Source organism: Toxorhynchites rutilus, chromosome 1 (genome assembly GCF_029784135.1).
Source record: "Toxorhynchites rutilus septentrionalis strain SRP chromosome 1, ASM2978413v1, whole genome shotgun sequence".
Taxonomy (NCBI): domain Eukaryota; kingdom Metazoa; phylum Arthropoda; class Insecta; order Diptera; family Culicidae; genus Toxorhynchites; species Toxorhynchites rutilus.
Window position 1 is genome coordinate 64,243,107 of NC_073744.1, and position 15,622 is coordinate 64,258,728.

General features: G+C 39.5%; 1 protein-coding gene across 3 annotated transcripts in view; it reads right to left on the reverse strand.

The window, feature by feature from the left end:
- Window positions 1–15,622, reverse strand: part of LOC129764227 (GATA-binding factor C) — a 482,359-nt gene that overhangs the window by 204,465 nt on the left and 262,272 nt on the right. The window contains exon 3 of one of the 3 annotated variants that reach the window (XM_055763118.1): window positions 14,706–15,269. In XM_055763118.1, the coding sequence (XP_055619093.1) occupies window positions 14,706–15,269 (564 nt within the window). Of the gene's footprint in view, window positions 1–14,471; window positions 15,270–15,622 lie in introns of all 3 variants that reach the window. The other 2 variants (XM_055763109.1, XM_055763098.1) reach the window with 2 other exon arrangements.

The following is a 15,622-nucleotide window of genomic DNA, read 5'->3' on the forward strand; positions in this document are numbered from 1 at the left end:
TACATGTACCTAATATAAAATTATGATTCGAACAAATTTGATCGAAAAAAACGCATAAATCTATTCCATTTAGCTTGATATGTTCGAATGACCACTTTGCCCCCATTAGGTGACCACTTTACCTCCAAGCAAAAAAAAGTTCGATTTTTCGCCTTTTTTCCAAATGATGAAAAGTGTACTATTTTGATTTTTTATAGTAAAAGCCGTTTGATATCCTGAACAACACTGAGTTGAATTGTAATATTCTTCGAGAAACGGGAATTGAAGCGGTATGTGGACGCTGGAAATGGGCATATTTCTTAGGGTGACCACTATGTTCTTACTTACTTCCGTAGGAACACATTTAAATATGAATTAGTGTAGTACTGAAATCTTTTTTTAGTACTTAAATTTTTGATGAATTTTTTTTTTTCGATAATTTTTCTTGATACACCGTAGTAAGATTTTTATCTTCTTATTTTTTTTGATAATCCTATGTTAAACCACATAGGGGTTCAAATAAACCGTCAAAATTTCTTATTTAATATCCTATACAATTTTTGCCACACAGCTGGTGATTTGATTTGGGGACACTTTTTACTTCCTTGCCCGGCCAGGCCCTTTATATTTCATTTGTATGACATGAATTTGAATGAATGAATGAATGAATTTGAACCGCTGGACACATTTAAAACAGAAAATGGAAGCATGCAGTATGCAGAGTATGCAGAGCATAAGCAAAATGACAGTCAATTTTTCAAATTGGTAGGAAAGTAGGAATTGGTGGAACTGATGGAACAAATCACTGCATGAACCGGTATAATCTATTTGATGAAGAACTTTGAAATTAAGTTCAGTAGGCAAAATTTTACCGGAAAACTAAAATAAAGGTTTCTAAATATTTATTGAGGTTAGTGATCAATAATACAACAAAATGATCGATACATCTCGATACACATTCTTCAAGTGATAATGAAGATGCAGGAAGCTGAAAAGCTGCTGCCACTGATGAAACATGTACTCAAAAAATCAATAGGACGAATGATAACAAATATCGATAATTTTTTGTCTAATATCACGCACCAGATATACTTCATTTATTTATCATTTTTAGTGGTTCCGGAGGATGAGGCATATCCACCAACAGAATAAATTTACTTTGATGATATGAAAGATAACTTAAATAACAAGAATACAGGAATCGAAAATACTCCTTCGAAAGTCTGCATCTATTAGATTAGATTACATTCTATTCTTATTAATGTTCCAGTCGGGGAAGGATGTGGTATCTTGAATCAGAGTGTAGCTCTGATTAGGTATGTAAACAAGGGGAGTTCTGATTGATACGTCAATAAATATAGATATGTTGCGCTTGTTAGGCGTTTCACATAGAAGATTTATCGGTATTTTATGGAATATCACACCCATCTAACGAGCATTAAAAACCGAGGCGACCCAACATTTGCCTTAGAATAAATATAATCATTGCGAAAAATAAATGTAGACAAGAACTACACGTTAGCTGAAAACATTTCATATTTGGCAGAAATGATGTCATTTCGTGTGCTGGAGGGTCAAATGCGCAAATAATGAGCTGTTTTAGAAGCTTATAAATGGTTTGAATGTATGCGAGCAGACATCTCTTTCTGTTTTCTTTTCTCATTTCATTTGGGATTGTGCCATAAAAAAGTCCATAGACGTAAATGGGGATCGAACCGAGGCCGGCTGGAATGCAAAGCTATTTCACACGACCACGCTATCCATATAGCTGCCAGCGCCGTTATATTGAAGCGTGATAACATTACACCTCATCATAAAATGAAGTTGGAAAGTGTTTTCTAAGAGGATAAAAAAGAACATGAACGAGAATACGGTAAAACCTATTTTTGTGCGGTTTTTTTTTGTGCGATTTTCTGTTCTTGTGCGGTTTTTTTGTGCGGTGTATGAAAAGAAGCATATTTGACGAAGTTATCGTCATTTAGTTTTTTTCGATGGTTTCGCATTTCAGTGCGAAAAAAGCATATTGGCATCTCAATTATCCACTTCTAAAATCATTCCCCTCCTCTTAACAAATGCTCTAAGTTTTTTTAAGTTTTTGCATGACATGATTTCTAACAGCACCACGTTTCGACATGCAACTAAAAGCACAAAACAGCCACGCGCAACCGAAAAGGCAAAGTGTCCCATCGCAAAACAGGGAAACAAAAGGAAATTGAACGGCGTGGATTTGGGTTATTTTCTTGGGGGAAACTTTTTTTATGCGGTCCCTATCTACCGCACAAAAAAAGTTTTGACGTAGGACTACGTCTTTCATTTCTATACCGGGGTGTAAAATCAAAGTTTCGAAAACGAAAGCGTTACGCCGGAGACCGAGATTTTGAGTGTTAATAGCTCCTAAACAACTGAACGAAATGGTATGATAAACACTTCATTCGAAAGATAAAATGTCTACGCGTTCTATACTTGTTACTTTCTGATCCAAAAACTTGTTTCAATAGTCTTAAAATTGCTTCCAAAACAGGCTATTGAAATCACCAATCGGTATATAAGCGAGCGCCGCTCGGAAATCCACTCAGTTCTAATTGAATAGCGATTGGAGCATGTTGTCGCTGTTGTGGTGAAGCTCTTCATTTATCATGAAAGCGCGGATGAACGGTGTCACCAAGAGCCTGTTTGTGCACCTTAGGCCAGAAGGGAATCCGTCAGGAGGAGAGTGATGCCACAAACGGTTCCCCGGGAAGATCTCGAAGCAGCCGCTACACACACACACATACACGCGCGGAATTCTTTCCGTTTGGATGCCATTCGGCATCGATAAAGATCCGGAAAATAATCTGCCAGTTCCTCTGGGAATTTGAAAATACATTCATGTGGAAGAGTATATTTGAATGTTTTCTATCCCTGTAACACTATGACCAAATATGTTTCAATCAAGTGCTATTAACAGATGGTTATCGAGTTAGCATAAACCACTGGTGGGCTTCCAGTATCGAGGAAAATGTGGAAATATCTAATCGTTACTGAAAATAATCTTCCAGTTCCTCTGGGAGTTTAAAATTACATTCATGTGAAAGAGTTTATTTTAATGTTTTCTATCCATGTAACACTGTGACCAAATACATTTGGTTTTGTGATTTTTCAATCAATCGCAATTAACAGGATAGCTTCTGAAGATTATTCTTCCCCATCAGTAGGATATTTCCGTATCCAATATTGTATGCGCCCGCAATCGATTATTGCTCAGTCGCCAAAAGTTCCGAGCTCAGAGAGTTCATTCCCCTCTAGTTTGCCTTCCAAATTGCCATCGTAAACCACGCCTTCTCTCGATTCAATCACGCACAAAAAGCATACTTAAGCGATACTCTGGTGGTGAGACGCATTCATTTTTCGTGAGGACATCGACAAGACAACATCGTTGCTGAGGATGCTGGACGGCGAAGGATCGAGATCTACCCTGAAACGCAAGCAGTTTGTTTGAAACTGTGAGGGAGCACAGAGAAGCCGATCCTTCAGGAGAAGAGAAGGTGACCATCGAAGCAGCCGCTACACATACACATACACGCACGGAATTCTTTCCGTTGGATGCCGTTCAGCATCGAGAAAGATCCGAAAAATAATCTGCCAGTTCCTCTAGGAATTTAAAAATACATTCATGTGAAAGAGTTTATTTGAATGTTTTCTATCCATGTAACACTGTGACCAACTATGTTTCAATCAATGTGATTTTTCAATCAATCGCAATTAACAGGATAGCTTCTGAAGATTATTCTTCCCCATCGGTAGGATATTTCCGTATCCAATATTGGATGCATAAAATCTTGTGCCTCCAAAGTAACGCTCTCGTTTTCGAAGTTCTCCAAATATTCATTCATTCAGAATGAATTCAGATTCATCTTCAAACAAATGATCTCTAAATCAACGATAGTCCTACGTCACCCTTGCGGTTATACCATAGATATAACCCACTTCCTGTTTTTTTTCCAAAATGTGTACCGAACACGTTTTTTTAAAGCTGCTGGTGAAGTTTTGCACGATTTTTTTCATGCGACTTTTTTGTGCGCTCCCTATCCCCCGCACAAAAAAAAGGTTTACCTGTATATCTTTCTCTGTCTGGGCAGTGTATTTGGTAAACTATACGAAAAGCTTTCATGTGCTTTCATTTAAATGTGTCTCCTGTTTCGCTCGCTCATATTGGCTCTAGCATACATACTATATTATACAAATGATATACATGTATTGGGGAGTAGAACATTTTCTGTTATTTTTCAGCTCATTTAATGTAATAAATCGGGATGCCATAACATGTGCTAAAAATTAACTGTGGGTGTACTTTCGAGTCAATTTCTTTTCGATTGGCTCATAAAAAGCTATCTCCACGATTAACCTTCGAAAAAACGTTCATTTCCCTCAAAATTCGCTCTAAGTTCTAGTTCTAAATTTGAATCAGATTTTTACGAAGCTGAAGCTTGAACCTAGTTTTGCCGCAAATAGAGTGTGTGTAGCCATTAAACTTCATCATCCGAGGCATACATTTACAGCAGCAGCGGCAGTCCAGTCAACATCCGCTCCGGCCCATAACGATCGGTAGAGAAAAGAAGGGCGAAATTATAAAATCACATCCATTTTGCAAGTAACAAATGAACACCCATCGACTATAAACATGACTTAACGTCTCACACTCTCACATTGGTATGGCAAATGGTACCCTCCGTACCGACCCGGACTCGATGCATATGTACAGTATGTACGCGTAGGGCCGTACCACCATACCAACTGCTGAAGTTTTCGAGACCCCAGCCGGCACTGAAGCACCCTATGGGGAATCTTCCGATCATTCCTGCCGGCACAATGCATACAATCGTGTACCATGATCCAACACCAACCGTCTACACGGTTCCACCCTCAATCGCTGTGGAAGTGTTTCCTACATATGCAAAGTATGTATGTTGAAAGCAAAAATAATTTACATTACCGTGCAGCGGCGCTCCAACCGCAGCCGCTGTCAGTGCAGCCGCTGAAGCCCATTCAACGGTCGATCTAATTTCCCTGCGAAGGAACGAAACTCCCGCAGTCAGTCGGGGCCAATTGTGGACGGTTCGCGAAACCACCCACCAAATGGGCAACGATTGGTGCACACCGCAAAGAAGTTCTGTGTAGGTTAGCTTCCTCCGATCGCATCTTAGTTTCGGTCGTTTTTTTCTGCGCTCCCGCTTTCACTGTCTCCCCAGCCCACCTATTCCATCGGGCTATTCATTCTCATTACTTATGCATTAGCTTTTGTTAGGGTGTATTGGTGAGCCAGTTGAATTTGCAAACCAACTGCTAAACAAGACGACAGAGACGGCGACGTGAAAAGGGGAGTCTGCTTTTCCACCTACGAATGGAGCACCGGGAACTGAACAGTTGATGAAAAGCTGCACACCTGCCGAGGCTCTTGTGTTATTGTTCATCATACTCGTATGATGACAACACGTTTGAAAACAGATAAATTCATGTCCTTGTTGTATTGGTACGTACCGATGAAAATCGATCAGGAAAATAGATTTTTCTTTCACCGTGTAATGGAGTGTAAAGAGATTGTGACAGTAATGAGTGTATTTATAGAGGAATCGAAGTTCGATTACCGAATATTATGTAGGTAACACTTTTCGTTTGTACGCCATTTTGGCCTCCGTCACTTGTTTTGTGTTTAGTGTGATTTTCCATTTCATCATTAACACCTTCCCGTATTATTAATAAGGGGCTGTCCACATACCACGTGGACAACTTTAGGGGGGATAGGGGGTTCGAAAAAGTCCACGCTTGTCCACGGTGAGGGAGGAGGGGGTTTAGATAATGTCCACGTGGACATATAAAATGAATATTTTTGGAAAAACATTAATATCTAGAATCAAAAATGAATGAAATCAGCTCTCCATTTTAATCAAATTTCAATCTTGCCGCCCCTTACGAGTATTCCGTATTTATCAATAACAGACAATAGACAATAAGAAAATGAACAACAAATCACCTGGTTACGTAGAACGCTACAATCGCCCCTATTCTGTATTTCGATCGATTCGAAATATTTCGAACGACTTGATTAAATTCCATTCTGAATTCCGTACGAGTTGATTTTGCATTTCGTTCGATATGTTTCTCTTAGAACATTAAAGGGGCAAAATGTTCGAAATAGGTGAAGCGAAATTATAGCCCGAACGAAACAACGATTTCGAATTGGAAATCCGTCGGAATACAGAATAGAGCTGAATATATCGGTTCCATACTATTGCATCTTGTGTCTGGTGAGATTGGAAAGGAATTCCGTTTTATGTGCTTCTACAAAGCTTCGATAAATTCTAACAAGTACTGCTTGTAACTAAACGAAATTAAAGTCGGCGATCCTGAACAAACTAACAGAATTAGCTAATATAATAGACGTGGTATTCCACCAGGACAATGTCAATCTTCATTCTCTTTGACACTCTGGCAGAAAATGTTAGGTTTGCCTGTGATGTGCTATTTCACCCGTCGTTCTCACCAGATATTACATTTTCCGGTTATCAATTGTTCAGGCCACTTTTCTTGAGCGCGTCAATTTCGACTCATTGGATAGCATGAAAAAGAACCTTGCCCAGTTTTGACGTAGGATTACGTCTTTCGGGAACATATTGGGGTAAAAATTGAAAATCAAATATCGATCGCATCGTGAAAAAGTCACAGGAGGGTTGTGTCTGAGACACGACCGCATAGTTGACGTAGGATTACGTTAGGCTATCTGCCACATGCTGATTTTGGATACGTTTGAGAAACTACAGGGAAACTTCGATATAACATACCCTCGTTATAACGTACCCTCGATATAACGTCACTCGATATAACGTACATTTTACTTCGATATAACGTACACATTTCCAAAGTGTAAAGGAAAAAAAAATCATTTTTTTTTTCCTGATAGAACAATGAATTATATGTATTGTGATGCTAAAACAGTTGTGTACCTTCAATCAATCCCGAAATACAGCTGATTTTGTGATTCCGGATTCTAAATGAATCAAGATTTAATCAACACTACGAAGGGAAACATCATGAGAAAGGCTGGCTTCGTCTTCTGTTTGAAGTTATTCATTAACTTTACTAAAACAGCAACACAATAATGTATTATAGACTACGTTTGTGGGTACTTTATTATGCTTCGATATAACGTACAATTCGATACAACGTACAATTTTGAAAGTGAAATGTACGTTATATCGAAGTTTACCTGTATATTGTTAAACTCTTTGATAATGATTTTGTGGCTCTGAAAAGAGCCGTCAAAAATCAAAATAAAAAAAAATAAATACATTTAAATTTTATCAATTCAAAACTGCCTTTGGGCCTGCTAGTTCGATGGGAGATTAATCTGCCTCCCTAAATGAATATTGCTCATGGCGTCGCTTGGTGCCGCCGAAAGCAGACTCCTTTGCTGAGGAGTGCTGAGCGACAATGAAAATGTCTTTCTAAAGGTAGGTCGAGAAAGAGTATGAACTAGTTTTCTTCGCAAGGGCCCTTCTCAGGGCTAGAGACGAATGAACGTAAAGTTTAAAATCTCTATAATTCAAAAGAAGAAAAATATTGTTACCAGATGTCACGAACTTCGACATTTTTTGCTACTATGGTGCTACTCGCCCGTGTAGATGGCGCAAAGGCACCGCAAAAATATTATTTTATAGAATTCCTTCATGCATTTGTCTGATACGGGCTGTGTATCGTTCGTTCTTGTTTTTGAAGGGACTTTAACCCAAAGGTCATTCGTCCCTAACGGGCTGTGTATGACTGGAGCGTTCCGTTATATACATGCATGCATATGTCCTTCGCTTCTTTTGCCAAATCCAGTAAAAGGTGGTTGATGAAACGTATGTTTTTGACGTGATACCTTCCATGTTAGTTGTTAGTAGAAAATGTAACAATAAACAGTATTTTTGATCGGTTTTATATAGTTTTTGTGGTAAGTGGAAAACAGTAAAATAAACTCTTTTGTTTCAAGACAAATTGATAGTCCTGAGAAGGACTGGAATGGTTTAATGGGTTGTGCGGAATCTGCTGCGTTTCAGTCGGATGTAGCAGTTTAGTTTTGGGAGCGGTAGCTTTTACGGAATCGCTGATGCTTTCCTTGACTTTGGCGCCATCGGCTTCTGTGCGTCGATTTGCGAGGGTTTGATTGTCACCACCACGACGAGCTAAACGACGGATAGCGGGTGTGATACGATGCGATGCAATGCACTTCGCTCCTCTGCCTCATTTGCCGCATCCAATTGTTGATGTGAAGAGGAGCGCACCAGCAATGCATACTAGATTTAATTCGATGCTCTCCGCTGCTTCCTCTTCTTTGCTCCCTTTGCCTGACCGCATCCATCGTTGGTTGCCGATGGCTTCCTCTCCTTTGCCGCACCGTATGGTGTTGGTTGATTTGTAGAGCACTGCACACTAGAAGCCCAGATGTATGCCGATCTGAGCGTTGAACGAGAATGATAAATCCAAAAATGCTACCGTCCTTTTATATCAGTTGGTATGTGAGAAATAGGCGCCCCCCACTCGCTCGCCATGCAAATATTTGACTTATCGGGGAACGAAAGAAGCGAAGCAGGCGAAAAAGAAATGACGTCAATTTCGACCAATCAGTACCGTTTGGATAGGGGTTGAGATTTTTCAATTGTTCGATAGTTAATTACATGATATATATATTTTTATTCAAGGTGAAAAATCGTTATAGAGTGCCGCAATGTTTTGATGTAAAAATCTCATCAATCCGTCATGAAATGACTGAGCAATACGTGTTTGAAATTGGACATTTTTCACGATGCGATCGATATTCGATTTTCAATTTGTACCCCAATATGTTCCCGAAAGCCGTAATCCTACGTCAAAAAAAATCGTTACATTTACTAATTATTTCCCTCAGCATGCAGTTTAACATGCAACATTTGTATTTCTGCCTGTTGTTTATACTTTTTCAAATGTATTATTTACTTACTGACAATCTTCATGCCTCCCATGGTAAGGCAGTTCTGCTATTTGGAGTCTTCCGTTAACGAGTTCCGGGCTGACCATTCATGACTTCGTCGCAGCGGGGGAATTCCAGTGCTCGCAATTTCGTGTTATTCCTCTAAAAGGTTCATTGAACACAAACTTTAATGAAGAAAAACAAATACACACAGTGTGAATCACTGCAACTTTTGTCACACCCAACTCTCACGCAGAGCGTCTGAAGGATCACCTCTCAAAATATAGGCGGTCTCCGATTGTCCCGTTTAATCCTCACTCCTGGCAGGATCGCCAAAATGTGTGCCCATGAGCGTCCGCGGGATAATCAGAGGGCGCCCGAAACCGAACGATGACTGCCTGCTGATAAGATGGCGGTTTTTTTTCGAATGGTCATATCCATCGATAAAAGGATAATTTGTGGGATATGTTTTCATAATTCGAGTTGGACTCCAGCCTGGTGCCACTCATCGAGCCATAGGGTTGTTTGAAAATGGAAGTCGCAGTCGAGCCGCCGTATACAGCCATTCCATGCCAAACCGATATAGTGGTTCTCAGATTATCGTCAAAAGTGGTAGTTTTGTTCTTTATCGCAAATTATGAGACCCGTATTTTTTAATTTTTTTTGTTAGGGTGACCATTTCCATTTTAGGGTGGTCCAAAAAACTATTTTTTCGCATTTTTGCCAAAATTGACTTTTTTGAAAAATTCATAACTTTTGAACTACCAGACCGATTCAGATGATCGACATATCAAATTAAAACCTTTTTGAGAAAAAACTGTACCTGTCAAATGAATTCTGCTCTCGTTATTATTGATTGTATTCGTTTTTTTTTATTGTTTTCATAGTCTCGGGACCAAAGGCGCTATAGTTTTTTATATTTTTTCTGGAAAGCTGAGGATTTTTCACATAACATATCTCGAATTTAGTTATGATTTTTCAAAGTTACCCGATGGTCCAAAAAATCATTTTCACCTTTTTTCCCAAAAATGACTTTCTTCAAAAATTTATTACTTTTGAACTACTGGGCCGATTCAGATGATCGACATATTAAATTAAAGCCTACTAGCTACTACCTACTAGCTTTTTCGAAAAAACAACACATTTGCCAATTAATCGGATTATAAACACATACATCCCGTCTAGTCGCATAGAAATGTTGAACGAAAACTGAAAACATGTTAACTTTGAAAAATCATAACTTGAAAACGAAAAATAACACCTCTCTGGTATTCGGATATATTATGTGAAAAAACCTCAGCCTTCAGGAAAAAAAAATTAAAAAATATGGCGCCCTTGGTCCGGAAACGATGTAAGCTATAAAAAACAAATACAATCAATAATTACGAAAACAAAATCCATTTTTATTCAGAGTGTAATATTTTTTCAAACAAGACTAGCTCATTGGCTTTAATTTGATATATCGATCATCTGAATCGGTCTTGTAGTTCAAAAGTTATGAATTTTTGAAAAAAGGCATTTTTGGCAAAAATGCGAAATGGTTTTTTGGACCAGCCTAAAATGGAAATGGTCACCCTAACAAAAAAATTTAAAAACACGGGGCTCATAATTTGCGATAAAGAACAAAACTACCACTTTTGACGAAAATCCGAGAACCACTATATCGGTTTAGCATGTAATGGCTGTATAAAGACCAGTTTCAAAAAGATGCACAGAAGCAACACATTCAGGGTACTAATTCCGAAACAGAAAAATCTGTTTTTTTTATTATATTATATATTTTATTATATTTTTTTTATATTAAAGTTTGTATGTGTGTAAAAGGGCAGTAGAATCTTTTGAGAAATAACGATTTATTTTTCAACTAATGCAGCTCGATACTTTAGTTTGGGTAACACAACACAATGTATTTTCCTTTAAATTGTGTTTCTGTGTTTAGTAGGGGATATTAGAAACAAAGTTGCACACAATGCACACAGTTGCACACAGTTCACACAGTAACCGAGGAACTTGTTTGTTTCCGAGGAACTTGTTTGTTTCGATCCAAAGTTTGCTAGCAATTTTAACAAAAACAAAATACGAAAGCATCTTAAGTCCATCTTCACGTACGTTTCGTCTTTCAGAAAATATAAAACCTCGGCATCTCGTTAGATCTTTGTTTGCGCATTTGGCTTGGTTACTTGCTGGCACAAAATGATGATAACCTAATCGCAGACGGATCCTCCGGATGTAACTTTTGTTGGACTTGTTTTTTTTTGGCAACATCTCCACCCGGAAGTTTTTGGTTTGGTCTCATTGTCTTCAACAACACCCAATGTTGCTATGGATCGTATGTTTTCTAGGACGTGTGCGATGTTTCATGTGAACAATAGGTTTCAGTTTATGGAAACTTCGGATTTTCGATGTGACTGTTCAAAATCAATTCTCTTATGACGTGGGACTACGTCTAACCGGAGTATATGGAGGGTAAAATGAAAACCTAAACACAGAACATGCAGGGAAAAATGAAAGATTCCGAATGTTTATAACTCGAACATTTCTTACTGGATCGGAAAGATGTTCCCATTAATTGATAGGGAATAGTTCTACGATTCTATCGCAATTAACAAAATGCTATTTTTCATTAGATAAATGATTGAATAACTGTAAAATATTAAGTGTTATCTAAACGCCCTAACGGTTTCATTTTAATTGGCCCGATCTACAGTTTCCCTAACACAGCCATTAAAACCAAGCAGCCTTGGGGAAATCAGCAAAATCAAAAACATGAAAGTATGGGGATTTTTTCTCTCCCCACAATGTGTTCCTTAACACAGACTTCAAAATCAAGGAGCGTTGGAGAGATCGGCATTGCAAATACATGAAAGTCGGGGGTATTTTTGTTCCGACTGAAATGGTTTTTGCCTAACACAGACTTCAATACCAAGATGCCTGGGAAAATCGGCTCTGCAAATAAATGCAAACTGCCAGTACTTTTGTACTCGTTTACCTTTGTGCAAACTAGAATATGTTTCCTTAACACGGTCTCCTAAACTAAGGAACCTGGGAAAATCGTATAGACACTAGAGACGAATGAACTTTCAAGTTTAAAGCCTCTGTAGTATAAAAAGTAGAAGTTGTGTTGAATTGCTGGTAACCCCAAATCATCTTCAAACATGTAACGTAGAGTAACGGCCTACAGGCCTGTTCACAAAACAATATTGTTAATAGTTATTTAAACTATTTGTTGAAGGAATCATAATTGGAGGTGGACTTAATATATATTTTTGTGAATTATAATTAATTCAAATAAATTTGTAGCTTCAAGCAAACTCCATCACATTCCACGAGTTTCGCTTTGGGAACCATCCGAAAATTATAAAGTTTCTCCAACAAGTTGATTCATGCAAGCCGGGGGTACTTCTGCACCCGCATTTTTCTTGCACTCCGAGAAGTGTTTTCCTAACACGGATTACAAAAGCGGGTACGAACACAACGCTTTGGCTCGGTTATTCTAGATTGCATTGAAGGATATGCCTTCATTTCTTCTGCTCACTGAATGTCTACGCATACCATTTGATTATTAGGAAAAATGTTGCTATCCATTTGCTGCGATAACGCCTTTTGATTAAACAATATGCGTTAGACTACATGTCAAAAACGAAACTGAGTGCCTGAAATCCATCAAATCAAGCAAATTCGCGGTTCGAGAAGTATGTACATTTGAGAGATGCAAACTTCAGAAGTAAACGTAAAATAGAATAATCGTTTGATAATTGTTCCGTTCACATATTTTGTCCTAGACATCATACCAAACGTAAAAGGACTGTCATTAAATTTACTTGTAACGAAGAACATTATCACAATGAATTAATTGACCTTACATTGCATTCTACAATGTTTTTACCCACAAAGCAAATATATTGAATTCAATTGAATTCAGGAATTGTTTCATTCCATCAAAAATTTAATGAATACAAACAAATGATTGCTGAGCTAAGGTAGTCCCACGTCAACCATGCAATTATATCATAGATATAACCCACCATTTTTTTTCAGCTTACTTTATTAAAATTGTTTTAGGATTAAACGACAAACTTTACCAACAATTTACTGACAAAACATTTCAGAACCGACCACTGGGAACGCGGCAGAAAAAATATCACTTCCTTCATACTTTAAACGAATCAAGCTTCAATATAGTGAATGATATCTTTATTTGTGGTATAGTATTCACAAATAAGAGCATCGATTACTGTTATTACGAAGCAAACCGAGAATTATTTATCCGCATATTACATAATTTTGTTAAGAATTTGTTTTTTTTTCTGGTACAGTACAACCTAATGGACATCCCAACTCCGTAGCTTAGCCCCGGTGTGACGTTCGATTCGATTACGAGCGGCCCCAGAACTCGGGCATTGTTCAGAGCAGCAGAACGTGGAAATTACACAACCAGGAAATATATCATCATCCATAGCGCGGCAACACGCTGCTGGCGAATCGTTGTTTATTGTTTTATGATTGCGTTCCAGCATTAGGTGGCAGCGGCGACCGCTGCTCTGTTGGCAGCAAGAAGGTGCAAAAAATTGGCGAAGCGTACACGCTTGATATTATTCTGTGTTTTTTTTTTTTTTGCTATTATAACGCCCCACTTCTAATGCATAGAGCGCGTCAAAGGTGCGGCAAAAATTGACGTGAAAAATTAAACAATAAAACGGAATATGAGCGAGTTTCATTATGCATTCCGAAGGTTTCATGTAAAAAAAGACTCGAGCCGATAGCGCTTACGTAAACACCGGCAAACAGCCGGCCGTTGTGCGATAGAACCCTTCGCATCGATTCCCACCGGGTAGGTCTCGGATGGCTTCGAGGGATGCATTCTGTGCAGTTGGGCAAGAAATCGCACACCCCCGCAGCAGTGTTTGCTGCCGATTGACACCACATTTTCGCGGCGCGAGCACTCAAACCTCAACTGCGCCCAAGGTCAGCCCAGTGTTGTTCCAATTTGTGAACAATTAGAAGTAATAACGCTTCTTTTTCGCACACACAGCCGCGGGGCTATTAGATATTCAATGGCAGTTTATTGGTAATTATTATTGCAAATAATAATTGTTTTCAATTGCCTCGCATCTGCACACACGGTTGGCTAGGTTGGCTAGACCGGAGCGAGGAGCGAGCCCAGGGGAGAAAATAGACCGCGAATTATTTCCACTGAGCGCCGGTGCGGGAACGATGTCGATGAGCCGAGGCACCGATTATGCTGGCGGTTGGTGTGCACTATGCAAATCGACTGTCTAAGTCGACAAACTAAGCTGTGAAATTTAGGTTATCGAGTGCATTTTTTTGCAACATTGTGTGGATTCACGTTTCTGTACAGATGTGCAGTAGGATGCTCTGAGCGTTGGCCTCGGAGAGGCCTGTTGGCCGTTTGATGCAGAACATTTTACGAATTACTAACCAAAAAAGCAGGGTTTTTCAACATAAAGCCAAAATCAACGAAAATTATGAAATATAAAGATTACATCACACCGTGTCCATATCTTACCGGCACTCGTTCGCGCTTTCGCCCGCTGCGGTTTCATGTGGGGACTATTCATAACCGAAGGTCGTGAGTTTGGTTGAAACGAACCACTTTGCTGGTGATGATAGCCATAGCCGACCGTATCGTATCCACCGGCGTATAATCCATGTCCGGAGGTATCGAACAGAGCACTATTGGAACCACTATGAGTTTGGTTACTACTACCACCACTAGCACTGGTAGCATTCAGGGTCGTACCTTCCCGTTGCTTTGGCTGGTTTTGTCCACTGCTACCTCCACCGGAACTTCCTCCCCCACCACCTCCTCCTCCACCACCACCTAGTCCTCCGTTACTACTACTGCTGCCGCCGCCACAACTTCCAATTCCTCCGCCCAGTCCCAGCCCTAGCGAGCTCCCCGTCAAACAGGGCTTCACATCTAGCGCACAGCTGTCATGAACAGCCGCAGCGGCTGCCTGCTGGGCGATACTACTGGATGTGACCTGAGCCTGGTGCATGAAGGCATTGATCGTGGCTTGATACTCGGCGGGTGCTGTTTGTACTGAATCAGGCGTAGAATCCTTCGGTGGAGTCGGCGGGAAGGAGAACAGATGCTGACTACTGCTGCTCTGGCCGGCTCCCTGGCCCACCATTCCGGTCGCATGACTGAGCTTGTCCTGAGGGTCTTGGGGACATGCGAACGGGCTTCCCCATGCACTGCTGGACGCCATCGGTTTCGCGGGATCGCTCAGCCAGGACAGTGGACCGTGGAAGTGTGGCCTGCATACCTGGGGCGCCACGTGCGACGAGCCCATCCGAGATGCTGCGAAAGGGAAGATAGAGAAAAAGAAACAGATTCAGGATTCGAAATATTTTGGGTACGATTAGGAAGAAATGGTCGACACTATTGAATTGTTCGGAGTTTGTTACTTGTTAATAAAAGAAAAAATCATAAATAAAATTACGGTAAAAAGGACACCCTAAACTAGTAGAAGCAATCTCCGCTAAATCAATGCCAGAAATGCTGCCAGAAGTGTTCTTTCATTGTATTGGGTAAATACGAATTTTATATTCACTTTCTCCCCATGTAAATTTCGCTGACAAAAAAATTATTTAAAAAATTGAAATTCATTTTTCTTAAAAAACGTTTTTTTTTTTAAATTCAAAAATATAAAT